At 42.3% G+C, this 23,887-nt stretch overlaps 1 protein-coding gene across 2 annotated transcripts in view; it reads left to right on the forward strand.

The window, feature by feature from the left end:
• MSRA (methionine sulfoxide reductase A) overlaps window positions 1–23,887 on the forward strand; it is a 349,549-nt gene that overhangs the window by 111,650 nt on the left and 214,012 nt on the right. For both annotated transcript variants that reach the window (XM_011970737.1, XM_011970735.1), the window contains one exon: window positions 1,352–1,420. In XM_011970737.1, coding sequence (XP_011826127.1) covers window positions 1,408–1,420 — 13 coding nt within the window. In that variant the 5' untranslated portion in view covers window positions 1,352–1,407. The remainder of the gene's footprint in view (window positions 1–1,351; window positions 1,421–23,887) is intronic.

Below are 23,887 nucleotides of genomic sequence, written 5' to 3' on the forward strand. Positions count from 1 at the left end.
CCTGTGGTTCCCATGGGTTTGGATGGGTGCTCAAGATCTTCCATGACCTGGTCTCAGTCTAAGAGATTTACTTGCCATTGCTTCTCAAAATAGTACCTCCACTCCACCAAGACAGATTATTCTCTGGCCCAGGAAGATGACTCCTGGCCCTCACTCAAGTTGCTCCCTCACCCTCGCCTTTGCAAACCTGACTTCTCCTTTGGACTCCAGGAGTGTCAGTGCCTTCAGGCAGCACGTCTGACTTCCCACCCAGCAGCTCTCCTGCTACAATCTCCTGCACTCCTGCAGAACTCTCCGTCCACACGGCAGGACTTAGCACATAATTATATGCCTTCTTTAATGTTTGTTTTTGCAATTGTTATTTCTTGAAGGTAACTGTACTCTCCTTGAGGGCAGGAACCGTGTCATCCTTCCCTAGACCCCTCCAAGCCTGGCTTCAGTGCTGAGCCCTTTGCCTGAACCCAGCCAATCCAGTGTGACCCATTACATCAAAGCGTCTGTGCCCATGATGCAGTGTGAAGCGTCTTAGCTATCCTTGTCTTTTGTGTTTTCCACATAAGTGCTCATATTCAAAACTTGCTGAGGATATTATTAAAAAAATGCTCATAGATGGGGAATACTCACATTCTCTATTGATCACAGTTTGGGGGATTGTAAGATCAAGTTAATGCTGGAAAACAATAACCTGGTCACTTATTACTTCTGAGTCCTTGGTGTCTACTAGGGTGGGAAGGGTGACTGGTTAGAAGGACCTGGGGGGATAAGGAGCAGTTGGAGGCACTGGAATATCTCTCTGGCCCTTAAGAAGGCTGGTGTCTTTGGCCTGGGTGAACAGTGCTTGTGTTATAGTGAAATGACATGTTCTGCTATTGTGTTTCTCGAAAAATTGGTTCCAATGGTACCTTGCCCTTTTTACTTCTCACTTTAAATACCGAGTGCATCAGTGTTCTGATTGTTAGGAGTCTTCAGGGAGACCCACCCCCAGTTCAACCTGGAAGTTGGAGCTTTCCCTGTTTTCTAGAAATGGCCTGGCACAAGAGGGACTCTGGCCGGATATCAGGAGCCTTCAGGCTGGCTGGGTCTGTAGCCACCCATTGTCCAGCTCTGCACAAGCTCAGACCTCAGCCTGCTCGTTTATAAAATGACATACCTGAACTAGATGATCTCTAGGCCCTTCTGCAACAGAGATTAAAAACAAAACGATTGAAGCTCTCTTCAGAGGGTTAGCTGGGGTGCATTTTTAACTCAAAGGAGAAATAGGCTCATCGACACATTTAATGACATGTGTTAGTATGTGTTAGAACTTTACACTTAAACTTGCATTTCTTTCTTTCTTTTTTTTTTTTTCTAGCCAAACATCATGTGAATGGCAACAGAACAGTCGAACCTTTCCCAGAGGGAACACAGATGGCTGTATTTGGTAAGATATCAACTCTGAAAGAAAACCCAAATTGTGTGCAAAGACTAGTGCCAAATTTCTTAGTTTTAGCAAGTGTCCTCAGGGCTTCAAAATCTGGGCTCTTCTAGATATTTACAAGTTGTTACAGCCAAGAAAACTATTGAGTTCCTAGTAATTTCTGGGGTTGGAAAAGCTTATTCTATAGAATTTAGTGTGCTTTATTTTCTCACGTTGACAACCAAATATCAAACTGAGTATGCTATTTCTTATGTCCACACTGTGAATTAACCTGCTAATTTAGGGTTTGAGTTTTTCTTTGCTAGCAGGGATTTTTTTTTTTCCACATGGATATCTCTCACTTTGTTAAAGACTGGGATTTCAGTAGTTTTGACTTGTTATTCCACAAAAATCAGTCTAATGGAATGATCTCTTTCTTCTCCATCATGAATTAAGTACGCTCCTTAAGAGAAAACATTAGTTAAAAATGTTTTCAGCAAAGTCCAATCCCTGAGTGGTATACTTACAATGTATAATTACGTGTTTGAGCAGAACTTCTCTGTTAAAATTCTAAACTGTTTGGTGAAGAGGTCCTTTTTAATCCGCGTTTCCTTCCCTCCGTGCCTCATGTCATCTAAACTTCCTTCAGAATATCTCTGCACATGGCCCTTTTTTTTGCCTGCCTTCTTTTCTCCGTTCCTTTCCTTCCTTACCTCTCCTTCCTTTGGGCCCCCCTCCCACCTCCCCTCCCCTTTTCTCTAGCAATGCTCTGGGGTTCATCCCTGTGTTACCCACTGAAAATGACAACCTCTGTCCTCTGGAATTTCAACTGGACATTCAGCTGCCTCCCCTGGTTCCTTCCCCTCCACCTTTAGACAGGTTCTGTGATGTCTCTCATCCTAAAAACGTGAGGTCCCCTGATTTCACTCCTCCTGTAGGCTTCTGTCCTACTCTGGTCTTGATGGTAGTCTCCTTTGAGGGTACAAAACTGCTTTGAAGCCCTGAAGTGCGTTTGAACTGGAAATTAGCCTCAGTACAACCTGGTCTGTAAATGAGCACATTCAAAATAGATTGTTCCCTTATTCCCAGAGATGGAACCAGAATTAGGCATCAGTGAGGAGTAGCAGCTGGAGAGTTATAAACAGGGACCCAGTTCCACTTCAGTGTTGGCAAATCATGCTCTGTGTAGGCTATCACCTTTTAAAATATGATTAGAGATCATTGTGCTCAGAAATTTAAATGGAGAAGTTGATTTTGTAGGAGGCCTAGTGGACTCTCTAAAACATGTGCTAAAATGTTTGATTTGCTAACTTTCCTGTCCCAGCATGGTGTCTATTATCATGGGACAGCAAATGTCACATGTATCAATGTTCAGAGGGTTCTTTTGATGATTTATTTATTTATTTTCCAGTCTCTCAGATTTGCCAACCCCAGGCATATGAGAAACTAGGTCTTATGTCATATTGGGAAATAGTAAATGACACTAACGCATTATTAGTGGGTTTCCCTCTGTTGTGATATTGAAGTAAAACTTCTTTCTTGAAGGGCAGACTCAGTACCAGATGGGCTGATGACATTGTTTGACTACAGAATTGGAAATACAGGGAATAAGGTTCTGTGGCAAGCCTTTTTTTGTTTGTTTGTTTGTTTGTTTGCAGCAGGGGTTTGGGGTGGACAGGTTTGGTTTATAGCAGCTTATTCAACATCCTTACCTAAGGCCTTCATTGTTTGACTTTCAGCAAGCAACTTCCCCTCTCTAAGCCTCCATTTTCGGTGAGGAGGCTGACGGGTGAGCTCTAAGGCCTCTGCAACTCTAAGCCCTTGGCCTTTACCTCTTATGTATTCAGGACTGAAGGCTCTTGGAGCAGGAGGCAGCCCCTGGGAGGCCCACTGTGCGTGGCCAGCGTGTGTGGTTTTAGAAGAGATGAATCATGTGCACAATTTCTACAAGTTAACAACATAGAAGAGGCAGAATTATACACATCATAAAATAGAATACGTTTGACATCTAAGAATTCTTACTTTAGAAGTGCAGTTTAGCTCTTCCAGATGCTTAAATTAAGGCCCTATTTTGGTTAAGTATATGCAAGCATTTCATATTAATGTCTTCAGAATGATTCTCACTTTCTATTGCTTGTCCCCCAGCCTAGGGTGGAGTAGAGGATTTGAGTGGTTTATGACTGCAATGGAAAGGTCAGCTCAGCACAATGCTTGACTCTTGGGAATACATTGGACATTTCATCCTGCCAGCACCTTGCAAAGCTGATGGACTCATACTCCTCTTCCTAGCGAGGCCATGTGACTTATCCAGAGCCACTTGGCCACGGAGGTGGTTGGTGGAACTACAGTTTGAGCCCAAGTCTAATTGACCCTGAATCCATGTTCTTGTCATGACATTCCCTGACTCTCTCTGCACTGGTTCAAGGAACCCTGGGAAGGCCTGATAGATTCAGAGACAACTTTCAGCTGGATCCATGCACAAAAGCATGATTTGCAGCCAAGCCCATTTAGCACATCAATTTGTATACTTGCATGCCTTCTCAGAGTGCCCTGAAGGAGTCTTGAGAAGTAGCCTTTGCTGGGAGAATACTGGTTGGAGCAACATCTACTACTACTATCATGCTTTTCCATTTGACCGTAGTAGCATGTATTCATGCACAAGAGGATATCTTACATTCCCTTGACTGTGAGTTCACCAAAACAGTGATGGCACTTGTACTTGTTCAAACCCATTCTTCAGCCTTGGAGGTCTTCATATTTTGTGATAAAATAGTATCACCAATTACAATATCATTTTTTTTTTTTTTGAGATGTGTCTCACTCTGTTGCCCAGGCTGGAGTGCACTGGCACAATCTCAGCTCACTGCAACCTCCACTTTCTGAGTTCAAGTGATTCTCCGGCCTCAGCCTCCCAAGTAGCTGGGATTACAGGCATGCATCACGACACCCACCTATTTTTTTTTTTTTTTTTGTATTTTTAGTAGAGATGGGGTTTTTTCCATGTTGGCCAGGCTGGTCTTGAACTCCTGACCTCAAGAGATCCTCCCACTTCAGCCTCCCAAAGTGCTGGGATTACAGGCATGAGCCATTGCACCTGGCCACAATGTCATTATCTATTGGTTAATCATTTGAATATACCTTACCTTTAGAATGCTACCAACATAAGAACTTTGAAATTTAATCTGCTCTACAAATGACTATTGAACTGCCATGAAGCTTTTAGATTAGACTGTGAAATGTCAGGAAGGACAGATAGAGTGTGGGATAAAGGCATTCCAATGTGAGAAATGCATGAATGGGTCATATCAAGGGATCAGAGAATAGATAGATGATTCCTTAGAAACTGTCCCTGGCCTACAGTCTTCACAGATTTTCTTTTGTAGCCCAACAGTTAGTTTTTCTTCTGGTCTTGTTTTTCTGCCCCCACCATTCTTAGCTTCCTCTGTGGCTCTCCCTCTCCTCTGCCCTTTCAGACAATGAGAACAAAGGTAATAGGCTTGGTCCTCCTGGGGGCTTCTCCTGCCTGTGTGTGATGCTCTCTTTCAAGTCAGTGGGAGCCCTCTGCTTGCAAGCTGGAAGTGGAGCCACACATTTTGCAATTACTTCCTGTCTTTGTTCCTGGTGGCTGTGAGTGCCCTTTGGCTCTCACCCCTTTGATGTTTAGAGCGCCCGCCCTGTGTAGTGGGCATCATTGTGCTCCTTTATAGGCAGATAAACTGAGGCACTCAGAGATTAAAGAAACATGGCCGAGGCTTCCTCAGATATGAGAATATCTTTTGCCACCCTGCTGGGCCTGTCTTAGAAAGGTTTCCTCTGGCTGTCAATATGTTAATGAAAGTGACAGTCCGTTGACCACGGGCCACTCTGTCCACATGGAGGGCCTGGTTCCAGCCTCTGTGGAGGTGTTTGTTCTCAGCACAGACCAGCTACTCATTGCCTTAAAAATACTCCACAATCAAGAAGATGTAATTTCACAAGAAAATCAAAGCTTACTAATTGAAAAGACTGGAAAATGCAGGGCGGGGGATTCCAAGCTTAATTTGTGAAGATTTTTGGTACAATTAAAAAATACCTCATACAAAAAATTAGCTGGGCGTGGTGGCATGCACCTGTAATCATAGCTACTTGGGAGGCTGAGGCAGGAGAATTACTTGAACCCAGGAGGCGGAGGTTGCAGTGAGCCGAGATCGTGCCACTGCACTCCAGCCTGGGTAACAGAGCGAGGCTCTGTCTGGAAAAAAAAAGTAAACTTTACTATCTTTGAACATAAATTTGTCATCCAAACTAGGATACATTTGAGAGTGAAAAGGGTGCTATGAACAATTATATTGAAATAATGAGGGATAAACCTGGAGGATATTAGGTAGCTAGGATATAATGTGTCCCTGTAATGAGGTCGTATATTATAAAATATTGAACCAAGAATAGTAAATACGCACTGAGTTAAGTAGAAATGGAAAAATAATGAACTTGGATAGACAAAATAAAGTGAACAAATGAAAAAATTTCAATGATGTAGATTGGATTGTATATAATGTCACATCCACACTAGTAGTTATGCTAACTTTGGAGATTATATTCAATAAATATTGTTGTATTCTTTCTGAATAATTTCAGTTTGAAAGTTAGTTCATATTCATAAAACCTAGTTTATGATAATTCAATAAGGGTAAGGGAATGGATCTGATTTTACAGTTGCAGTTTTAATATTGTACTAATACTTTCCAGGGATGTAGGGTAATTATTTCTTCATTACTTGAGATATTCAGATGCTAGAGTGGTCATCCTTAACCAGTTCGGAAGTGGCTATGTAGCCTTTAAGACCCTTTCTTCTCAATTACTGAGAATTGACTTTGTTTTGGAACATTGAAACATTAAAAAAAAAATTCTGCTAACTCAAAATTCTTTGAACTCATCATTATTTATTTTTTTAATTTAAAATTTTTGTGGGTGCACAGTAGGTGTATATATTTACGGGGCATGTGAGATGTTTTGAGACAGGCATGAAATGTGTAGTAATCACATCATGGAAATGGGGTGTCCATCCCCTCAAGCATTTATCCTTTGTGTTAGACAATCCAATTATACTCTTTTAGTTATTTTTAAATATACAGTTCTTACTATAGTTACTCTGTTGTACTATCAAATGCTAGGTCTCATTCATTCTTTCTCACTATTATGTTTTGCATCCATTAACCATCCCCATCTTCTCGCGTACCCCTACTACCTACCCTTCCCAGCCTTTGGTAACCATCATTCTACTCTCATCTCCATGAGTTTAATTGTTTTGATTTTTCGATCCCACAAATAAGTGAGAACACATGATGTTTGTCTTTTTGTGCCGGGCTTATTTCACTTAACAATGTTGTTGCAGGTGATAGGATCTCATTCTGTTTTATGGCTGAGGAGTACTCCATTGTGTACCACATTTTCTTTCTTTTTTTTTGTTTTTGAGACGAAGTCTCGCTCTCACCCAGGCCGGAGTGCAGTGGCGTGATCTCGGTTCACTGCAACCTCTGCCTCCCGAGTTCAAACAATTCTCCTGCCCAGCCTCCCAAGTAACTGGGATGACAGGCGCGCGCCACCACGCCTGGCTAATTTTTTTGTCTTTTTAGTAGAGACGGGATTTCACCATGTTAGCCAGGATGGTCTTGATCTCCTGACCTCATGATCCACCTGCATCAGCCTCCCCAGGTACCACATTTTCTTTACCATTCTTCTGTTGATAGACACTTAGGTTGCTTCCAAATCTTGGCTATTGTGAACAACTGCTGCAGCAAACCTGGGAGTGGAGAGGTCTCTTCGATACACTGATTTCCTCTCTTTTGGGTACATACCCAGCAGTGGGATTGCTGGATCTGAAGGTATGAACCTGTACCATTTAGGAACTCGTGTCCAGGCTATTTGGTGAAAGGTAAAATTCTTCAGTGAGAAACCTTAATGTTCAGAAATTGATACCAAGCAGCAACAGCAGAAGTACCTCTGCAAATTCTTTGGATTGTCGTGAATTTTTAGGCTCCCAGTAACCTGACGGCAATGTCTCTCTGAGCACAAACCACTGGAAAACATGTTTTTTGGGTCAGATTCTCTGAAGATTTTTCAAACAAGTGGGGGGAGCAAAAGCCAAGCCGAGGCCTTAGGAAAATGTGCTGTTTGTCACATGGCACATCTCTGTTGACAGCCTAAGGTGCCGAGTGCTCACGGGACCTTTTCTTGAACAGCTGTGTGGATGGACTGGTCCCAGAGCAGGGGCCCGCGGCTGACAGCAGCCCAGAGACGTGCACCTCTCTGGGGTACTCACCTTCGGCCCCTCCAAGGAGAGTGAGATCCATGTAAGAGGAACCAATCACAAGAAATTGTTTCCCCCCTGGCGTGAGTGGGAGGTGAGTTTTGAATCAGCCCCGGTTATTTGTCTGCCAGCCAAGAAAACATCATTGGAAGCAGCCGGCAATATGTCAGACTTCAAAGGGAAGTGTCTTGGTGTCTCACTGGCACACATCCAGCATGATGTTGGTAAATAACCGAGTCCCGGTGTGGTGAATTTCTCCCTGAATCTTGACTGAAAACTACTGAAGCCCATTCTGTGAGCTCTGGAGGGGCAACCACTCATTCCAGGAAAAAGGCCAGAAAGAATGACATTGTAATGTGTTTATAATTAGCCAAACAATCTAAATTCACAAGATGGTCAGAACTGCAGGCTGCTAGCTGATGCAAAGTTCTTAAATGGTAGAGCACTTGGGGAGATTAAAATAGGCCTTCCTCCCTGGGTAATTTCAAGCACCTTGAGGGGGCAATGGTCATTAGAGACATGGTTTAAGATGCATTTTATTTTATATATCCTGTGCATGATTTCAACTTTTATTTTCTTCTTGAGTGTAGAGAAGTCAGATAATATAGAGAAGGAGAAAGAGACCTTTGAAAACCTATGTCGAAAATCTCTTTTGGTTTGGAAAGCATGGGCTGTTATGGTGCAGCCACGTTGACCTGGGCTGGTCCAGAAAAGAACAAGTTATGGAGTCACAGAGGAGGGTGGGTTTGGATGTTTAGAGCGTGGAACGTGCACCATAGGTTGGAGGATGGCGCAGAATTCATTGTAGAGGGGAGTAGATTAGATAATGTTTCATATAATAACACTTCACTGGTATAGAGATCACTTATCCATCAACTTCACCCATTTGGATTGTAAGTAAGAACCAGAAAGTGAAGCCGTCCTCCCACAAAAAGGTTATGGAGGAGTCTGTAAAGAATTCAGAATTCCCAGAGGTCACTGGAGTCCTATAATCCTGTTGACTCTAGACAAGTTTTTCCCACCTTCTTAAGCCCCATCTCTCATCTGTAACATGACGAGAAAGCTGTTTGCCTCCTAGGACTGTTGTCAGAGTGTCAGGAAATGATGCATCAAGCCCTTGGCATAGGGATGACAGACCAGACGGACAGGTGCTCCCTGGCGGACCACCTGCTCTCCTCACCCTGGATGAGCTGTGATCAAGTCCCTGGGAGAGTGACGCCAACATCACTAGGCTCTGTGGGATCCATCACCTCTCCTTCATAACACCAGATGAGTCCCGTAACTCGGGGATTTTGAAGGATAACAGACAGCATTAGTTGATAACTCACCTAATATTGGCTGGATACTGAGAAGCCCATATTATTAAACTCTCTGTCAGCCTCACTCTTACCACTTGTCCAAGTGAGACTGGTTGTTTGCTTCTGTGTCAGTACAGAGCTCTCAGAAAATACTGTATTTCTCTTTTGGCCTCAACTGTAGAGCTGATCAGATGTGGCTAATTTTTTCACTCTGTGCAGTAGTGTACAGTCGACCACCCACTTGACTGACCTTTTTACCTTTAAGTTTTGACAAGAGAGAGATTTATTTTACAAATGTGGTGGACATTTCTTAAATTTCTACAGAGAAAATACATTCAACAGGATGTGCAGGAGAAACAAATATTTTCTATTGATTCTCTGTTAATTAAATTTTTTAAGAAGAGAAACATAGGTATAGAGAACAACTAAAACTAAAAAAGTTAGTCATTATTCAGTTTAACCCAACTAGCATTTTTAAGAAAAATACAGAGCAATCAAGGATCAAATGCAGATAATATAAAACATAATATTCTTTTTCTTGTTCTCACTCTCCCCAGCCATTTATCTTGGGCCTTGTTATAAAATGGATTAAAGGAAAATTAAAATATATGCAAGACAGAGCCAGCTAACATGCATTAGAATTAGGTAAATATTAGGCCAAAGGAAAAGTAAGTGAAATGAAATACGCAAAGAATGCATGTCGTAATCTTACATAATTTATAAAACTTGATCATAAATTTGGCTCTATGTTTCCTAGCAACAACATGAAGAAAAATCAGTTGGTTGCATGATGGACTTCATTTTTAAAAAATTGTGGTAACATATACATAATATAAAATTTATCATTATAACCATTTTTTTAAGCATATGGTTCAGTGGTGTTAAGTACCTTCACATTGTTGTACAGCCATCACCACCATCTAGCTCCAGAATTATTTTATCTTCCCAAAGGGAAACTCCATAGCCACTAAGCTCTGTCTAGTCCTCCTTCCCCCAGCCCCTGGTAACCCCTATTCTGCTTCCTGTCTCTCTAAATTTGCCTACTCTAGGGACCTCCTATAGATAGAATCATATAGTAATTACCCTTTTATGAATGGCTTATTCTACTTAGTATAATGTCTTCAAAGTTCATCCATGTTTCACTGTGTATGAAAACTTCCTTCTTATCCCATTGTATCTATAGACCACATTTGGTTTATCCATTCACCTGTCAATCAGTACTTGAGTTGCTTCCACCTTTTGGCTGTTGTGGATAAGGCTGCGATGAACCTGAGTGTACAAATCTCTCTTCAAGTCCCTGCTTTCCATTCTTTTGGGTGTATACCCAGAGATGGAATTGCTGGAGCATATGGTAATTCCATGTTTAATTTTTTGAGGAGCTGCCATATCATTTCCACAACGGCTATACTTTTACATTGCCACCAGCGAACCACAAGGGTTCCAATTTCTCTGCATCCTTGCCAACCCTTGTTATTTATTTATTTTTAAAAATTATAGCCATCCTAATGGGTGTGAAACAGTGATGGATTTCAGTTTTACTTACTGATTCTAAAAATGTGCATGCTTGGGGGAATCACACATATTTTGGATTCTGGAACCAGAAAGAAATTTCTTTCAAGAGTACTTAGGAGGACACTGTACTGCAAGGCATTTAGGAGGACACTGTACTGCAAGGCATTCAGCAGCACTGCTGATGGCACCCTTGGAGTGAGCAGTGCGTGAGTCTCGTGGCTATTTGTCACACTGCTCTTCCCTTTGGGCTTGTGACCCTCTCCCAACAAGGGACAATTTGACCCTTGCATCCCTGCAGTTGCTAGCATGTTTGTCTGGTGGCTCTGGTTTAACCCAGAAGTTAGTTATATTACATCTAAAACAAGCAATGGACCAGCTATCTTTTAGGAGATTTTCTGTCAATATCATTTCTCTCAGTTGAGTTTTAAAAGGTATTTGTTTTTTACTTTGCAATTGTGAAAGATTTCAAACAAAAATAGCTTAGTATAATGAAGCCTTGCTCGCTCAGCTTCCACAGGTCTCAGTTATGGCTAAATATGCCTTGTCTACATCCCCACTCCCTCCCCCTCCTCTATCCTAGCATATTTAAAGCAGATCTCAGCTACCCTATCAACTCATCCATGAATATTTTGGTATATATCTCTAAAAGATAAGATGGATTTTTAATACCTAAAATATACTTTTAAAATATCATCAGATCTCCATGGAGTCCATTTCCCCTGTTGTCTCATAAATGTTTTTTAAAACTGTTTCTCTGACTCATGAGCCAGATAGCCTATACATTGCAATTGGTTGATATGGTTTCTTTTCATCTGTAAGTTCACTCCTCTTTCTCTCTCTCTCTCTCTTTCCCTTGCTATTTATTTGTTTAAGAAATTAAATAATTCAGCCTGTCCTATTTCCTTCAGTCTTGACCAAATAATCATGTTCATTTGTCCTCTTGTATTTTCTACAAACTGAGAGTTAGAGGCCTGATCAGCATCTGTAAGTGGTGGTGTGTTTCATTCAGGAGGCATTTAATACCTGGTTCCTTTCCTTTTCTTTTCTTCTCCTCTTCTCTCCTCTCTCCTCTCTCTTGTCTTGTCTTGTTTTCTTTTCTTTTCTTTTCTTTCATTCAGAGGCAGAATCTCACTCTGTTGCCCAGGCTGGAGTGTAGTGGCGCAACAGCTCACTGCAACCTCTGCCTCCCAGGTTCAAGCAGTTCTTCTCCTCAGCCTCCTGAGTAGCTGGGATTATCGGCGTCCACCACCACACCCAGCCAATTTTTGTTGTTTAGTAGAGATGGGGTTTCACCATGTTGGCCAGGCTGGTGTCTAACTCCTGACCTCAGGTGATCCACCGTCTTGGCCTCCCAAAGTGCTGGGATTACAGGTGTGAGCTACTGTGCCCGGCCCTGGTTCCTTTTCTTTTGGTGAGGTTAGCAACCCCTTACTGATCATTGTCTCAATCCATTATTTGCTTGGAAACTGCAAATATTTTAATTGTAGCATTTTTTAAATTTGTGAGCTGAAATATTTCTATAAACAGAGACTTCTCTTTATCCAGTCTTTGGTTGCTGTGAGGTCCAGTTTGCTGAAGAAAGCAGGATAAGTGGTGATTCTCCGTACCTACTGTTTTGCTCCGTGTATCTGAGCACGGCTTTAAGTGTATATTCCCCAGTCAAAGCATATGTGTGGATAGTGGTTTAAGTCAAAAGCCATTTAACAAGGGATAGAAACCTCCTTAATTTGACGGAATGACCATTTTCACTTGGGCATTTAACCAGATTATTGAAATTTGTAACCAGCTGGGTGAATACTTGAAAATAGAGCCACAGTACACAGATTGCCGCAACAGATTTGAGTAAAGCAAGAAGCAGGCACACTGTCAGGTGGCAGAAGGCAGGTTCTCAGGCAAAGCTCTCTCCACGGAGCAGTGATCTTCTCTGTCGTCCTCTCCCCAGATCTTGTGACCAGGGGACGTGCTGCAGTGCAGGTTTGAGTCCTGATCCTCAGTATCTCAGGTTTAGAAAAGCAACTACAGAGAGGGCCTGAGGGTTGGAGGAGGTCTTGCTTCTAGATGTGGAATGCCTTCAAAATGCTGAAATGATAGAAATGGAGAAGCAGTCAAGAAAGTACAAAGCCCACTCAGGGATGCTGCCCACAGCGAAGATTAACAGCTGGGCCATTGCACCTGGAGCGCTTTTTCACGCCTCTGCTTAATAATTGTGAGTGAGTTTGAGGGTAGCAGAAGACACTCTCCAGAGTAGATTTTCCATACTTCCAGTTCTCACAGAAGGTGTAGGTAAAACTGTCCGTGGTTATCACTGCCAAATGTTTGGGGATTCAAGAAGGGGAGGTATTTACTGACCCACTCCTTTTTTAATCTTATACATATCTCATGTATATATTTTTGTAAGTGTTCTCAAATTCTTTTTTGGAACAATGTGTATGAATAAGGTAAATAAAAATAAAACAATTCCCATGAATGAAATTTGTTAGGTCCAGTACAATGTACACATTTTTTTTTCCTGGTAGGCAATCAAAATCAAACAGTGCCAGTTCTATTTTTCCAGGAATAACTGGGAATGTTACCACTGAAAGCCTAGGAAGTGGGATTCGGTTAAAGCAACATGGTTGAACCATATGGAGAAATAGACATTTAGCTTGGCATACCTTAGGCCCAAATAGTGTGAACAATGATGCAAGAAGCTGTGAACTTTCCCTAAATTCTTACGTACAGAGTCTTAAAAGCCCATGATAATTGTATTATTATGTGTTCATAACCACTAGGTGTTATTAGGAGAAACACTTTTCATCATCCTAGGTCATCAGTGTTCCAGACTTAGACAAAGAATTATAGTTGACCAAGACCAAATTTCCTTGCTGAGCGCACTGACCTTGGGAGCAACAGTGGTGCCTGCAGATGGATGTCCTTCTGATGTAGGTCCCACCCTATATACTTCCAGATTTCAGCTGAGATTCCAACATTCATGATAATATGGAAATAATCAGTGATACGGCATGGTAGACATTACCATGAACAAACTCAAAACGATCTTTCAAAAATATGCTTAGCATAAGCTGAGTGAACACATCCTCAGATGTGGCCTTCAAGAACCAAGCCTACTCAGGGTGAATCAGCGCTGTGTTTTTGTAGGAAAAGAAATCTTATTTTTTTGGCCATATGTCTGTTCTCTCCTAAAAACCCCTATACAGTCCTTTGAATCTCAACCATCTTTTAATGTGATGACCCTTTTCCAGTTTCCTGATTTCCATAATTCTGCCACTTGTGCCTGGCAGGTGTGTCTTTGACCAGGCCTAACGTTGACAGCTCTTCAGTACAGATATGCAGTGGGGTGGCCACATAATGGGGAAAGCCCACTGGCATGGAGTCTGTGTGGGACTCTACTTTCCCATGGGCAGAAAATGAGAGCTGCCTTCCCGAGCGAATAGCTGGTGCATGCTTTCATCCTGCTGCCAATCCTAATACATAGGTCTGCAGTGACGCATAAGAAATGACCAGGCATCTGCACCAACTGAATGACAAATAGCTTTTCAATTGCCGTGAAGGTTTCGGTAACTCTATTGAAGTTTTTGTCCCCTTTTTTCTCCCATATAAGACGTGTTTACTCTACCTCGCAACGAAGAGGCTGTTAAACACTTCTACCAGCACCACCCAGCTTTCCCATGTGTATATTAAGCTCCATATTATAAAAAAAAAAGTGTGTGTGTGTGTGTGTGTGTGTATATATGTGTATATATGTGTGTGTGTGTGTGTATATATATATATATTTGTTCTTTACACTTAACTCTGAGATGAGAAAACTGAGGCTCAGAGACATTGACTTCCCCAGGGTAAGGCTACTAGTTAATGGCAGAACTAGTTAATGGTCTGGCACTGAGATGATTTATTCACATATTCATCAGATGGTTTATTTATTGCAACAGGAGACAAAAATCTCTCTCCTCTCAAGGAGCTTATACTCCAGTAGGGTGGGACAGAAAATTAGGTAAATATGTAAAGCATATGGCATGTCAGATTATGATAAGTGCTGTTGATTAAAATAAAGCAGGGGAAGAGAATAGGAAATGACAGGCTATCGTTGAGGGATTGTAATTTAAAATAATGCAGTCAGGGAAGGCATGAATGAAAAAGACCTGAGAGAGATGAGAGAGGTTGTGTTGCAGAAATTTATGGAAAAAGTGTCCCAGACAAAAGGAAGGCAAGTGCAAAGGCCCTGAGGCAGGAGTGGCCTGGCTGAGGCCTGTGTGGCTGGCCTGTGATCAGCAAGGGAGGAGGCGGAGCAGCTGAGGTCAGAGACTAGGAGACCATGAAGGGCAATTCATGGGTAATTCATGGGTAACTGTGGGGACTTTAACATTTATTTTGCATGCTATAGGAAGTCTAGAGGATTTAAGGCAGAGGTGTGACGTGACTTTTTTTTTTTTTTTTTTTTTTAAGTCACTTTGCCCTGTTGAAGATGGCATGTTTAGATTGGTGAGAGATGCAGCAGGAATACCACTTAGGAAGCTGTTGCCTCCTACTTCAGTACTTTTGGCTTGAACATAACCGCTTTTAATAAAAAATAATAATAAAGCTTTAGGCCTTGTAGACCTTTCTCAAATGCCATATTTTCATAGTTTTGTAAGGTTTTCTTTCCCTCTGTTTTCAGAAGTTAAATAGCCCTTTTAAATGACACATTAGCTTGGCTATTATCAAGAATTCAAAAGATGACAAGTGTTGTGAGGACTCTCACTGTTGGTAGGATTCTACATTGGTACAGCCATTATGGAAAACAGTATAGAGATTTGTAAAAAAATGTAACACAGGACTGTTATATCATTCAACAATTCTACTTCTTCATATCTAAAGGCAATGAAATCACTGTCTCAAAGAGATATTCATACTCTCATGTTCATCGAGACAGTATTCACAACAGCCAAGATACAATGTCTATCCGTGGGTGCGTGGATTAAAACCTGCAGTACATATACACAATGGAATACCAGACAGTCTTAAGAAAGAGGGAAGTCCTGTCGTTTGCAACAATATGAATTAACCTGGAGGATTATGTTAAATGAAGCCAGGCATAGGAAAACAAATAGTGCACGATCTCGCCTATATGTGGAATTTTTGGAGAAGTCAAACTCATCAAAGCAGAGCGTAGAATGATGGTTACCAGGGGCTGGAGAGATGTTGGTTGAAGGGTACAAAGTTTCAGTTACACTTGAAGAATAAGTTCTGGAGATCTTGGTGATGATAGTTAATATATTGTACACTTGAAAATTGCTAAGAGAGTAGATTTTAAATGTTCTCACCACAAAACAATAAGTGTGTGAGGTGATAAGTATGTTACTTAGCGTAATTTACTTATTCCACAGTGTGTACATATATCAAGACATCACGTTGTACACTATAAATAAAATTGTATTTGTCAATTAAAAAGTAAATTTATAAAAAGTGACACTAGCAAAACACAGATACAAGTCCCCAGAGAGTATTTAGGTATTATTATCACTTTACTTACAGGTCAATATTACTTGCATTTTTAGATAGAGTGGTTTGAATTAAACCACTCAGAATCATGTTGAAAGTGTGCGTTGGATCTCATACAAAATGGGTCATTTCATGAGAGTTGAAGTTGAGAAGCACTTCAGATTGTACTTCTGGTACACTTGGAATGGAGCACAGGTCAAAGGAACATTGTAATTTAGAATATGAAATCAGTGCTTGAAATAAGACTAAAAGGTATTAATGAAGTTAACCAGCATTTCCGTCTATCTTTTAACTCTTTTACCTCCACAGACCACTGGGATAGAATGTCAGATACTGGTTGTCAGCCAAATTTGGGTTTCAGTCAGTGATTTTGAAGACAGGTCAATAGAAATTATCCAAACTGTAGCACATAGAGAAAAACTTTTTATGGAATGAACAGATCCTCAGTGATTGTGAGAGAATGCCAGGTGGTGTAATGTATGTGCAATTGGAGTGTCACCAGAAGCCCAGACAGGTACTGGGACAGAAAATGTATTTGAGGAAATAATGACCACAAATTTGATGAAAAATTGTAGGGGTGGAATTAAGATGAATACCAAATCTAGAGGGTTAAATGCAGGGGTCAAATCAAGACCATGGTACAAAAGGTTTTGGGTGGGGAGAAAGATTAATGTAAAATGTGAAGACCCGTCTTGCTCAAAGACCACCCCTGTTTCATTTCCCCACTCCCAATTCCTTTTAGAACAAATGGGTTTTGGTGACAGTGTGTTGAGATGGAATACACAGGCTTGGACTCACAGCTGGGTTCAAATCCCAGCTCTACGTCTCACTAGTTCTAGGTCCATGGCAAATCACTACAGTCTGCATCCTAGGATCATCATTTGTTCAATGGAGATAATTATATCTCTTTGGCAAGGCAGGTCTAGATGGTATAGAATATATATGTTTTATAGGGTGGTGATGGGCACATCATAGCTAGGCCCTCAACATATAGTAGCTTCATTCTCCCACCAAACCAATTCTTCTTGTGGTTATCTGGTGTCACCATTCACCCACTTAGCTATAAACTGGATTAAGAAAATTACACTTTTGACAAAGGGCATCAAGAACTATGGAAATGATAAGATCATCTTTGCATTTTAGAATGATTGCTCCAGCCTCAGTGTGAAGAATGGCATGAGGGTGTGAGACAAGATTTGAAGAAACCAGGTTGGAGTCTCTTGCTACTCCCCACATACCTCTTCATACCCTTCCCAAACAAACAACTGTATTCTGCTTTTTCACAAAAGACCTTGATTTTCCTATTTAAACCACAGCTTCAACTATTACCAGAAAAAATTATCTGGGTCCCCTTTTCTCAAGGACAGAGAGGGCACACTCTTTAATGGGTTAGAGATGGGGGCTGGACCAGGTAGTAGTCTTGTGCGTGGAGGCCAGTGAACAGAGCTGAGAGTCCCTCTACTGAGAGTCCCTGGATTCATCACCACCTCATTTCTAAGAGATTTGATTACTTCTCCGTCAGAGAGAGACACTCCTAATAGTACAGCTATGATCATGTCATTCCTTTGCTGGGGAAATCTTGGTCACTAGAAAGATTCCTGCACTCCTTAGTCTGACATTTAAGGTCCTGTAGAACCTAATTTCAATCTACTCTACTAGCCTTTTTAAAATGAATACTACTACTACGGCCAGGTGAGGTGGGCTCACGCCTATCATCCCAGTACTTTGGGAGGCTGAGACAGATGGATCACCTGAGGTCAGGAGTTCGAGACCAGCCTGGCCAACATGGCAAAACCCCGTCTGTACTAAAAATACAAAAATTAGCTGGGCATGGTGGCGCATGCCTGTAATCCCAGCTACTCCGGAGGCTGAGGGAGGAGAATTGCTTGAACCCGGAGACGGAGGTTCCAGTGAGCCGAGATGGCATCATTGCACTCCAGCCTGGGCGACAGAGTGAGACTCCATCTCAAAAATAAGTAAATAAATACATGCATACATACAACTTCTCACTCAACCTGTGTTGAGGCCTTGTCGTCTCATCCCTTACTCTAACCACTTCACACCCTCCCACGTATTCAGTTGAAATGCTACTCTTCCTTGAAGTCTCTGTGACTTTCCTCAGTCCTTCCCCCTCAACCCTTCTTTGTGTCTTTGTTCATGGGATAAGGTTTATCGCCTTGCGTTATGATTAGAGATTGAATGGATTACCCATCTCTGCCTGTGCTTTTGGATGATAGGAACTGGTCTTGGATTACCAGGGCCTAGTCTCAGGTATAAGCCCTGAATATAAATACTTGTTAGATGAATCACAGTCTTCACGTTGTCGATAGAAGTGGGAAAAATTCTTGGTATTCATTTATTTAATGTGCCCAGAGTTGAGTAAGAACTAATTTTAAAAGTTTAGGTTTGACTAGAGGAGCAAAAAGTCATAGAGAGGGACTTGAAGAGGAAGTCTCAAGGAAACTTCTGGAAACTTCTGTAGGCTTTAGCTGTTGATGGGCTGATGCTCTTTATGGTGACAGCTCTCGATTTGGTGTAGATGTCTCACCAGCCTAGTTTTCTGGGTACTCATTGGATGAGTGACACTCCGGGGCCTCAGAGAGGAGGGACGCAGGGTGCAGGTGCTAGGTGAAGGGAACTAGTGTTTACTGACCATCTACCGGGTGCCAAGCCATGCTGAAAGGCAGAGATTTCCAAGAGAGGAGAATGGTTGGGAGGTAGGAAAGTGTTAGAGGAAGTATTCTATCCATGCCAGAAAGAAATAAGGTGTAAACAACTGTATGGCGTGCCACAGGAGAAATGGGAAGTGTTAAGTTCCTCAGATTCACTGCACAGTAACTTGGGGAAGAGCTCATGATGCTAGTCAAGTTATTTCTTAGCCTCTGGACCTCATGGTTCCTGTTATGAGATTTGGCTAAGCTAGTGGCAGAGAACCCCAGCTTCTAGTGTTTTCATCACCCCATTTCTACAGCAGGTGACTGATCAGGTGACTATGGGGGAGGGGTCACATGTGATGAAAACACTGAGTATCTCAAACCAGCTCTCTTGCCTAGGCCTCGGTTTTGAATGTGGTAGATGAAAGGCTTGACTTTTTGCTAATAGTTCTCCCAGCTCTGCTGTTCCTTCTGGGATGAAATGGAGTGATCCAGGCTGATCCGCTGATGTTTTACTGCTTCTCAAGAATGCTAAGAAGAGGGTCCCATTGTGGCAGCAGATTGCTTTGGGGACCTTTCATGGAAATTTCTTCATCTGGGACCTCTTCCCCACATCCATATATGCTATGTTTTCTCTTAGGATTAAGCCGGAGCTGAGAGCATTCTACTGTATTAATCAACACCTACTGCAATGTCATGGTCATTGGCTCATTGGAATTCCATAGATCTCCTACCCACCCTAGTAGGGAAAAGCAAATTGCAAAAACCTTAGAAAAGGCAGTGCTCATGAACAGACACATTTAGGATATAGAAAATTACTAAAGGATGCCTCTTTGGCAAACTGGGTGCTATCTATCTATCTATCTATCTGTCTGTCTGTCTGTCTGTCTGTCTGTCTATCTATCTATCTATCTATCTATCTATCTATCTGTCTGTCTGTCTGTCTGTCTATCTATCTATCTATCTATCTATCTATCTATCTATCTATCTATCTATCTATCTATCTAACTAATCTATCTAATCTTTTTTTTCTTAAGCTTTCTTTTCTTTGCCTCAGGCCAGCTGATGTGCATATTTCTCAGGTCCTGTTAAAGCTCTACAGCTCATTCTCAGCCTGCCTGATCTCAGCCTTGCTCTCAGGTCCTCAGGAGGAGTTTGGTTCTCTTGGACCGTTGTGCTACTGGCTATTTAATCCTTTATCGTCACCATGTCCAGCTAGCAACCACTTGCCTCCCAGCAGCTGGGAGAACTGTGCTGCTGCAGGGAGCTGGTTTGAGAGGCCCAGGCTTCCACGAGCAGAGGTCATTCTGTCTAGAGATCCATGGCTCACCTGTCCATCCCTGGGGAGCAGCTGTGGCTCCACTGTCCTTCAGAGATACAGACACAGTGGGGCACATTCTAAGGAGAGCAGATGGTAAGTGGATCCCAAAATGTGTCGAATGAGGAGCAGATGAAGGAGCTTGGCTTCTGCTTGGTGACGATAAGGCCCATGGAGTTACCAGAGTTGTCTTCAAGAGGTCAGAGTGTTGGCAGGTTGTCAGAGGAAGAGGGGCTAAATTTGTCCCTTGTGATCTCAAAGGAGAGGATTAAAGTGAAGGAAGAAACATTCCAGGGGTTTGATTCAATGTAGGAGTAGCTTTCAAGCTCTCATTAGATCTGTAGAGGGGAGTGGGCTACTTCAAGAGGCAGAGGGTAATTTGAGCTTTGACTGAACAGCTGTTTGCTGTGATATGAAAGGGGTCGTGAATATTTGCAGGGCATTGAGGCTAGATGAGAAGGAAGGTCCCTTCCAACCTTGGAATTCTGATTCTTGACCCCTCTTGGTAAATACAGACCTGGTACTCTTCAGAGAATATTCCTGGGGTCAAGGCTGAAATACAGCAATGTGTATAAAGAACCTGGAGCTGCATTAATCACAGTGCAGAGGTACAGTGGAGTGTACACGTGCGTATGAGCACGTTTTAAATTAGGGAAGGGGCTGAAGAGAAAAATTAATCAAATTAAAGCAGCATTAGGAATGATGTGGACGGAAGGTAATTAGTTGCCATCAAATACTGAAAATATCAGTCAGACGCTAATTACTATATGGTTTCTTTTATTAGCGGAAGGTATTTTCAAATTTTGTAGTTTTCAATCAAGAGTAGGGATAAGGAAGGTGTCTTGTGGAATTATTTAACATGATGTAGGTTTTCAGAAAAATAAAGAGCACAGAATATACACTGAAATGTTTACATTTTTGCCACGTGTTCATCTTTCTTGTTCCTAGCATCATAGAGCTGAAATCTGTCTTTGAATTTCCCCTCCCTTGCTCTCTTCTTTCCTGGATAGCTGACCGGAAGAGACTTACTCCAGGCCACCAAGTTGGTGTCTGGGAATGTGTGTCCGTGGCCAGGGTCTGGCTGTCTCTCATCCACTGAGCTGCCTTTCTAGAGTTGAGCTCAGGATATTTCTGGTCTCTGCCTATGTTCCACCTTCTGATCAAGGACTCACAGCTATCCAACTGTAGCTGAAGTTGAGGGTCCCTTTGTTGCCCTGGTCAGAGGTCTCATCAAGGTGTCACCCTTCTGCCTTTGAAGAGGCCAGGGAGCCATGGAGAGGAGCACCTTGGAAACACGCTGCACGTGGTGTGCTGTGTCTGTGCTCCTGACTCTACATGTACTTTATTGATATCAAGTAAATGCCCACTACAGAAAATGCAGCTCTAATAGGGTACTCCATAAAATTATGCTCCCTTCCCGAGATCCACGTGAACTGCATGTCATCTATCAGGTGTCGCTGAATCTCTGTAATGAATAATTCGATACCACAGCACCATCCTTCAAACCCTGTGTCTGCACTGGAAGGCTCTTAATTCAGCTTGCTTGCAGGCATCCATAGTGGTCCACAGAGACCAGCTTCTGAAGTCGTTTCCAGGGAAGTATAGCAGAAAGGACGTTGGCTTTGAATTCCAGGTCTTCCTGTATGGGAATCCAGAGTCTCTCTTGGTTCTGTGTCTTTGGGCAAGTGACCTAACCTCTCTGAATCTGTTTTCTCATCCTTAAGTAGGGGCTAGTAGCATCTTCCTTGTAGGGTTATCACGGGATTCCACATGTACAGAGACACCCGTGTGTGGCTCGTAGCAGGCATTTGGTGGATACAAACTCCTTTATTCCTTTCCCTTAACTTCCTTTTTCTTCATACTCTTTCTTAGAAAAGAGTTACTTGCTGTTTGTAGGGAAAATTTTATTTACCCACTGATCACAATTGTAGTGTCACAGTTAAAGTTGAGGAGAAGAAAAAAAGAGGAAAAAAGATTTTGATTCTCCTTATTTCATCCCACAGAGTCATCAGATCATTCTGTGACCAACTGGAATGTTATAAATAATTTAGTTCTACTCATTTTTTAGATGACAAATTAAGGCTTCAGACATCCCGGTGTGTGACCCAGAGACACGCACTCACCTGCCCTTGGATTCTTTGCAGGTTTTGGGTGACAAAGACCTGGCTGGTGATACTGAGCAGGAGATGGTAAGAAGGTCAATATATGAAGAAGCATTAAGCTTTTGCAAAGCTGTGGGTTCAGAAGTAGCCATTAGAGAGGGATCATCTGAGCTGGGTGATAATCAGAGGGTTCTATGCTTGAGAAATGGAGAAACTGGCTCAGGAATTCTGCAGGCAGAGTCCAGAGAGGCTGCTATGAGGCTGCAGTATGGTACCTTTCATCTGAGGACGGGGGTCTGGCTCTGGGGCTGTACCACAGCATGCTGTGATTCTCAGAGATCAGGGTTACCAGAGGAGCCGCTGTGACCTCGGGTGGACTGAGGGGGGGTTTAGAGGGTGTGCCTGCATATGTGGGGAGGGCAGAGGTGGCGCAGGCAGGGAGCCTGAGAGAAGAGAGTGGACACGAACACTTACTGAGTACCTCATAGATGAAATCCCCTCAGTGACTGTGAATAATATTCTCTTTCTTCCTAGTTTATAAATGAGGAAAAAAAGGGTTAGAGAATACAGAGTGCTTGCCCGAGGCCACACAAGTAGTGTTTCAGCACATAAGTCTGATGGAAATATGCCCCATTCAGCACTTCTGAATCCACGTCTAGAGTCTAGGAATTTGGAAGAGGAAAGGGAGAGGTGAAATGGGAGCTCTTTTTCTTTCTATGTTTAACTCTACATTCCCTGCCCTCCCTGTATAATCATTGAATTTCCACTTTTGAAGCCTCAATGGATGGGCTGAATTCTCCGTAAACTGGCATTCTTATTTTTAGGAATCCCTCCGTTATGAACTATACTACATTGATAAAGATGCTCTGTTAAAATTTCCAAGTGTTACAGTTTAATTCAGCAGATTTTTTCTACCTGAGGAGTCTCATATGTACAAGGTGCATGCTGGGCTATGTGACAGTCTCCAGGGAGGTGGACCCCATGTTCAGAGTTCACTGCAGAGAGGGGGTTACAGGGGAGCCAGCAGTCATTCCATAGGGTAGACTATGTACATGCCTGAGTTAAGGGGGCTCGGACATTCTTTGGGGTTTCAAGAAGACAGCTTTGTATCTGACATTCTGGAAAGAGAAGGTTCTACCTGAAATGGCACTGGGTGGATGGGCAGGGTTTCCTCAGGTGGAGATGGGGATGTAGGAAGTGACGTATGCACACAGTCAGGAGGGTGGCCGTAAGACAAAGGTTCAGGTTGGCTGAGGGTGGGATATGGGTGTTAGAATTTCAACAACTGCCCTCATTTTGTGGGTTATAAAAGTAATGCATGCCCATTACAGAAAATTTGGAAAATATATGAAAATACAAAAGAAAAGCACAGGCAACCATTATTCCAATATTTTATTGTATTTTCTTCCAGACTATCCGTCAGTCTGTATAAACATCTTTTAAAAACTTCTTTTGACAGTTAGAATGCATACTTCCTATAGAAATTTGGAATATACTGAAGAGCAAAAAGAAGAAAATAAAAATCACCTGTAATCTTAGTCAATAAGATTCTTAAGACTCTTTAAGATTCTTGCATTTTACCTGTTTGTGGGCTTGTTGTTGTTGTTGTTTTAATTGAGATGGAGTTTTGCTATCGTTGCCCAGGCTGGAGTACAATGGCATGATTTTGGCTCACTGCAACCTCTGCCTCCCAGGTTCAACCAATTCTCCTGCCTCAGCCTCCCAAGTAGCTGGGATTACTGTCATGTGGCACCACGCCCAGCTAATTTTTGTATTTTTAGTAGAGATGGGGTTTCACCATGTTGGCCAGGCTGGTCTCGAACTCCTGACCTCAGGTGAT

This window comes from Mandrillus leucophaeus, unplaced genomic scaffold (assembly GCF_000951045.1).
Source record: "Mandrillus leucophaeus isolate KB7577 unplaced genomic scaffold, Mleu.le_1.0 Scaffold97, whole genome shotgun sequence".
NCBI lineage: Eukaryota > Metazoa > Chordata > Mammalia > Primates > Cercopithecidae > Mandrillus > Mandrillus leucophaeus.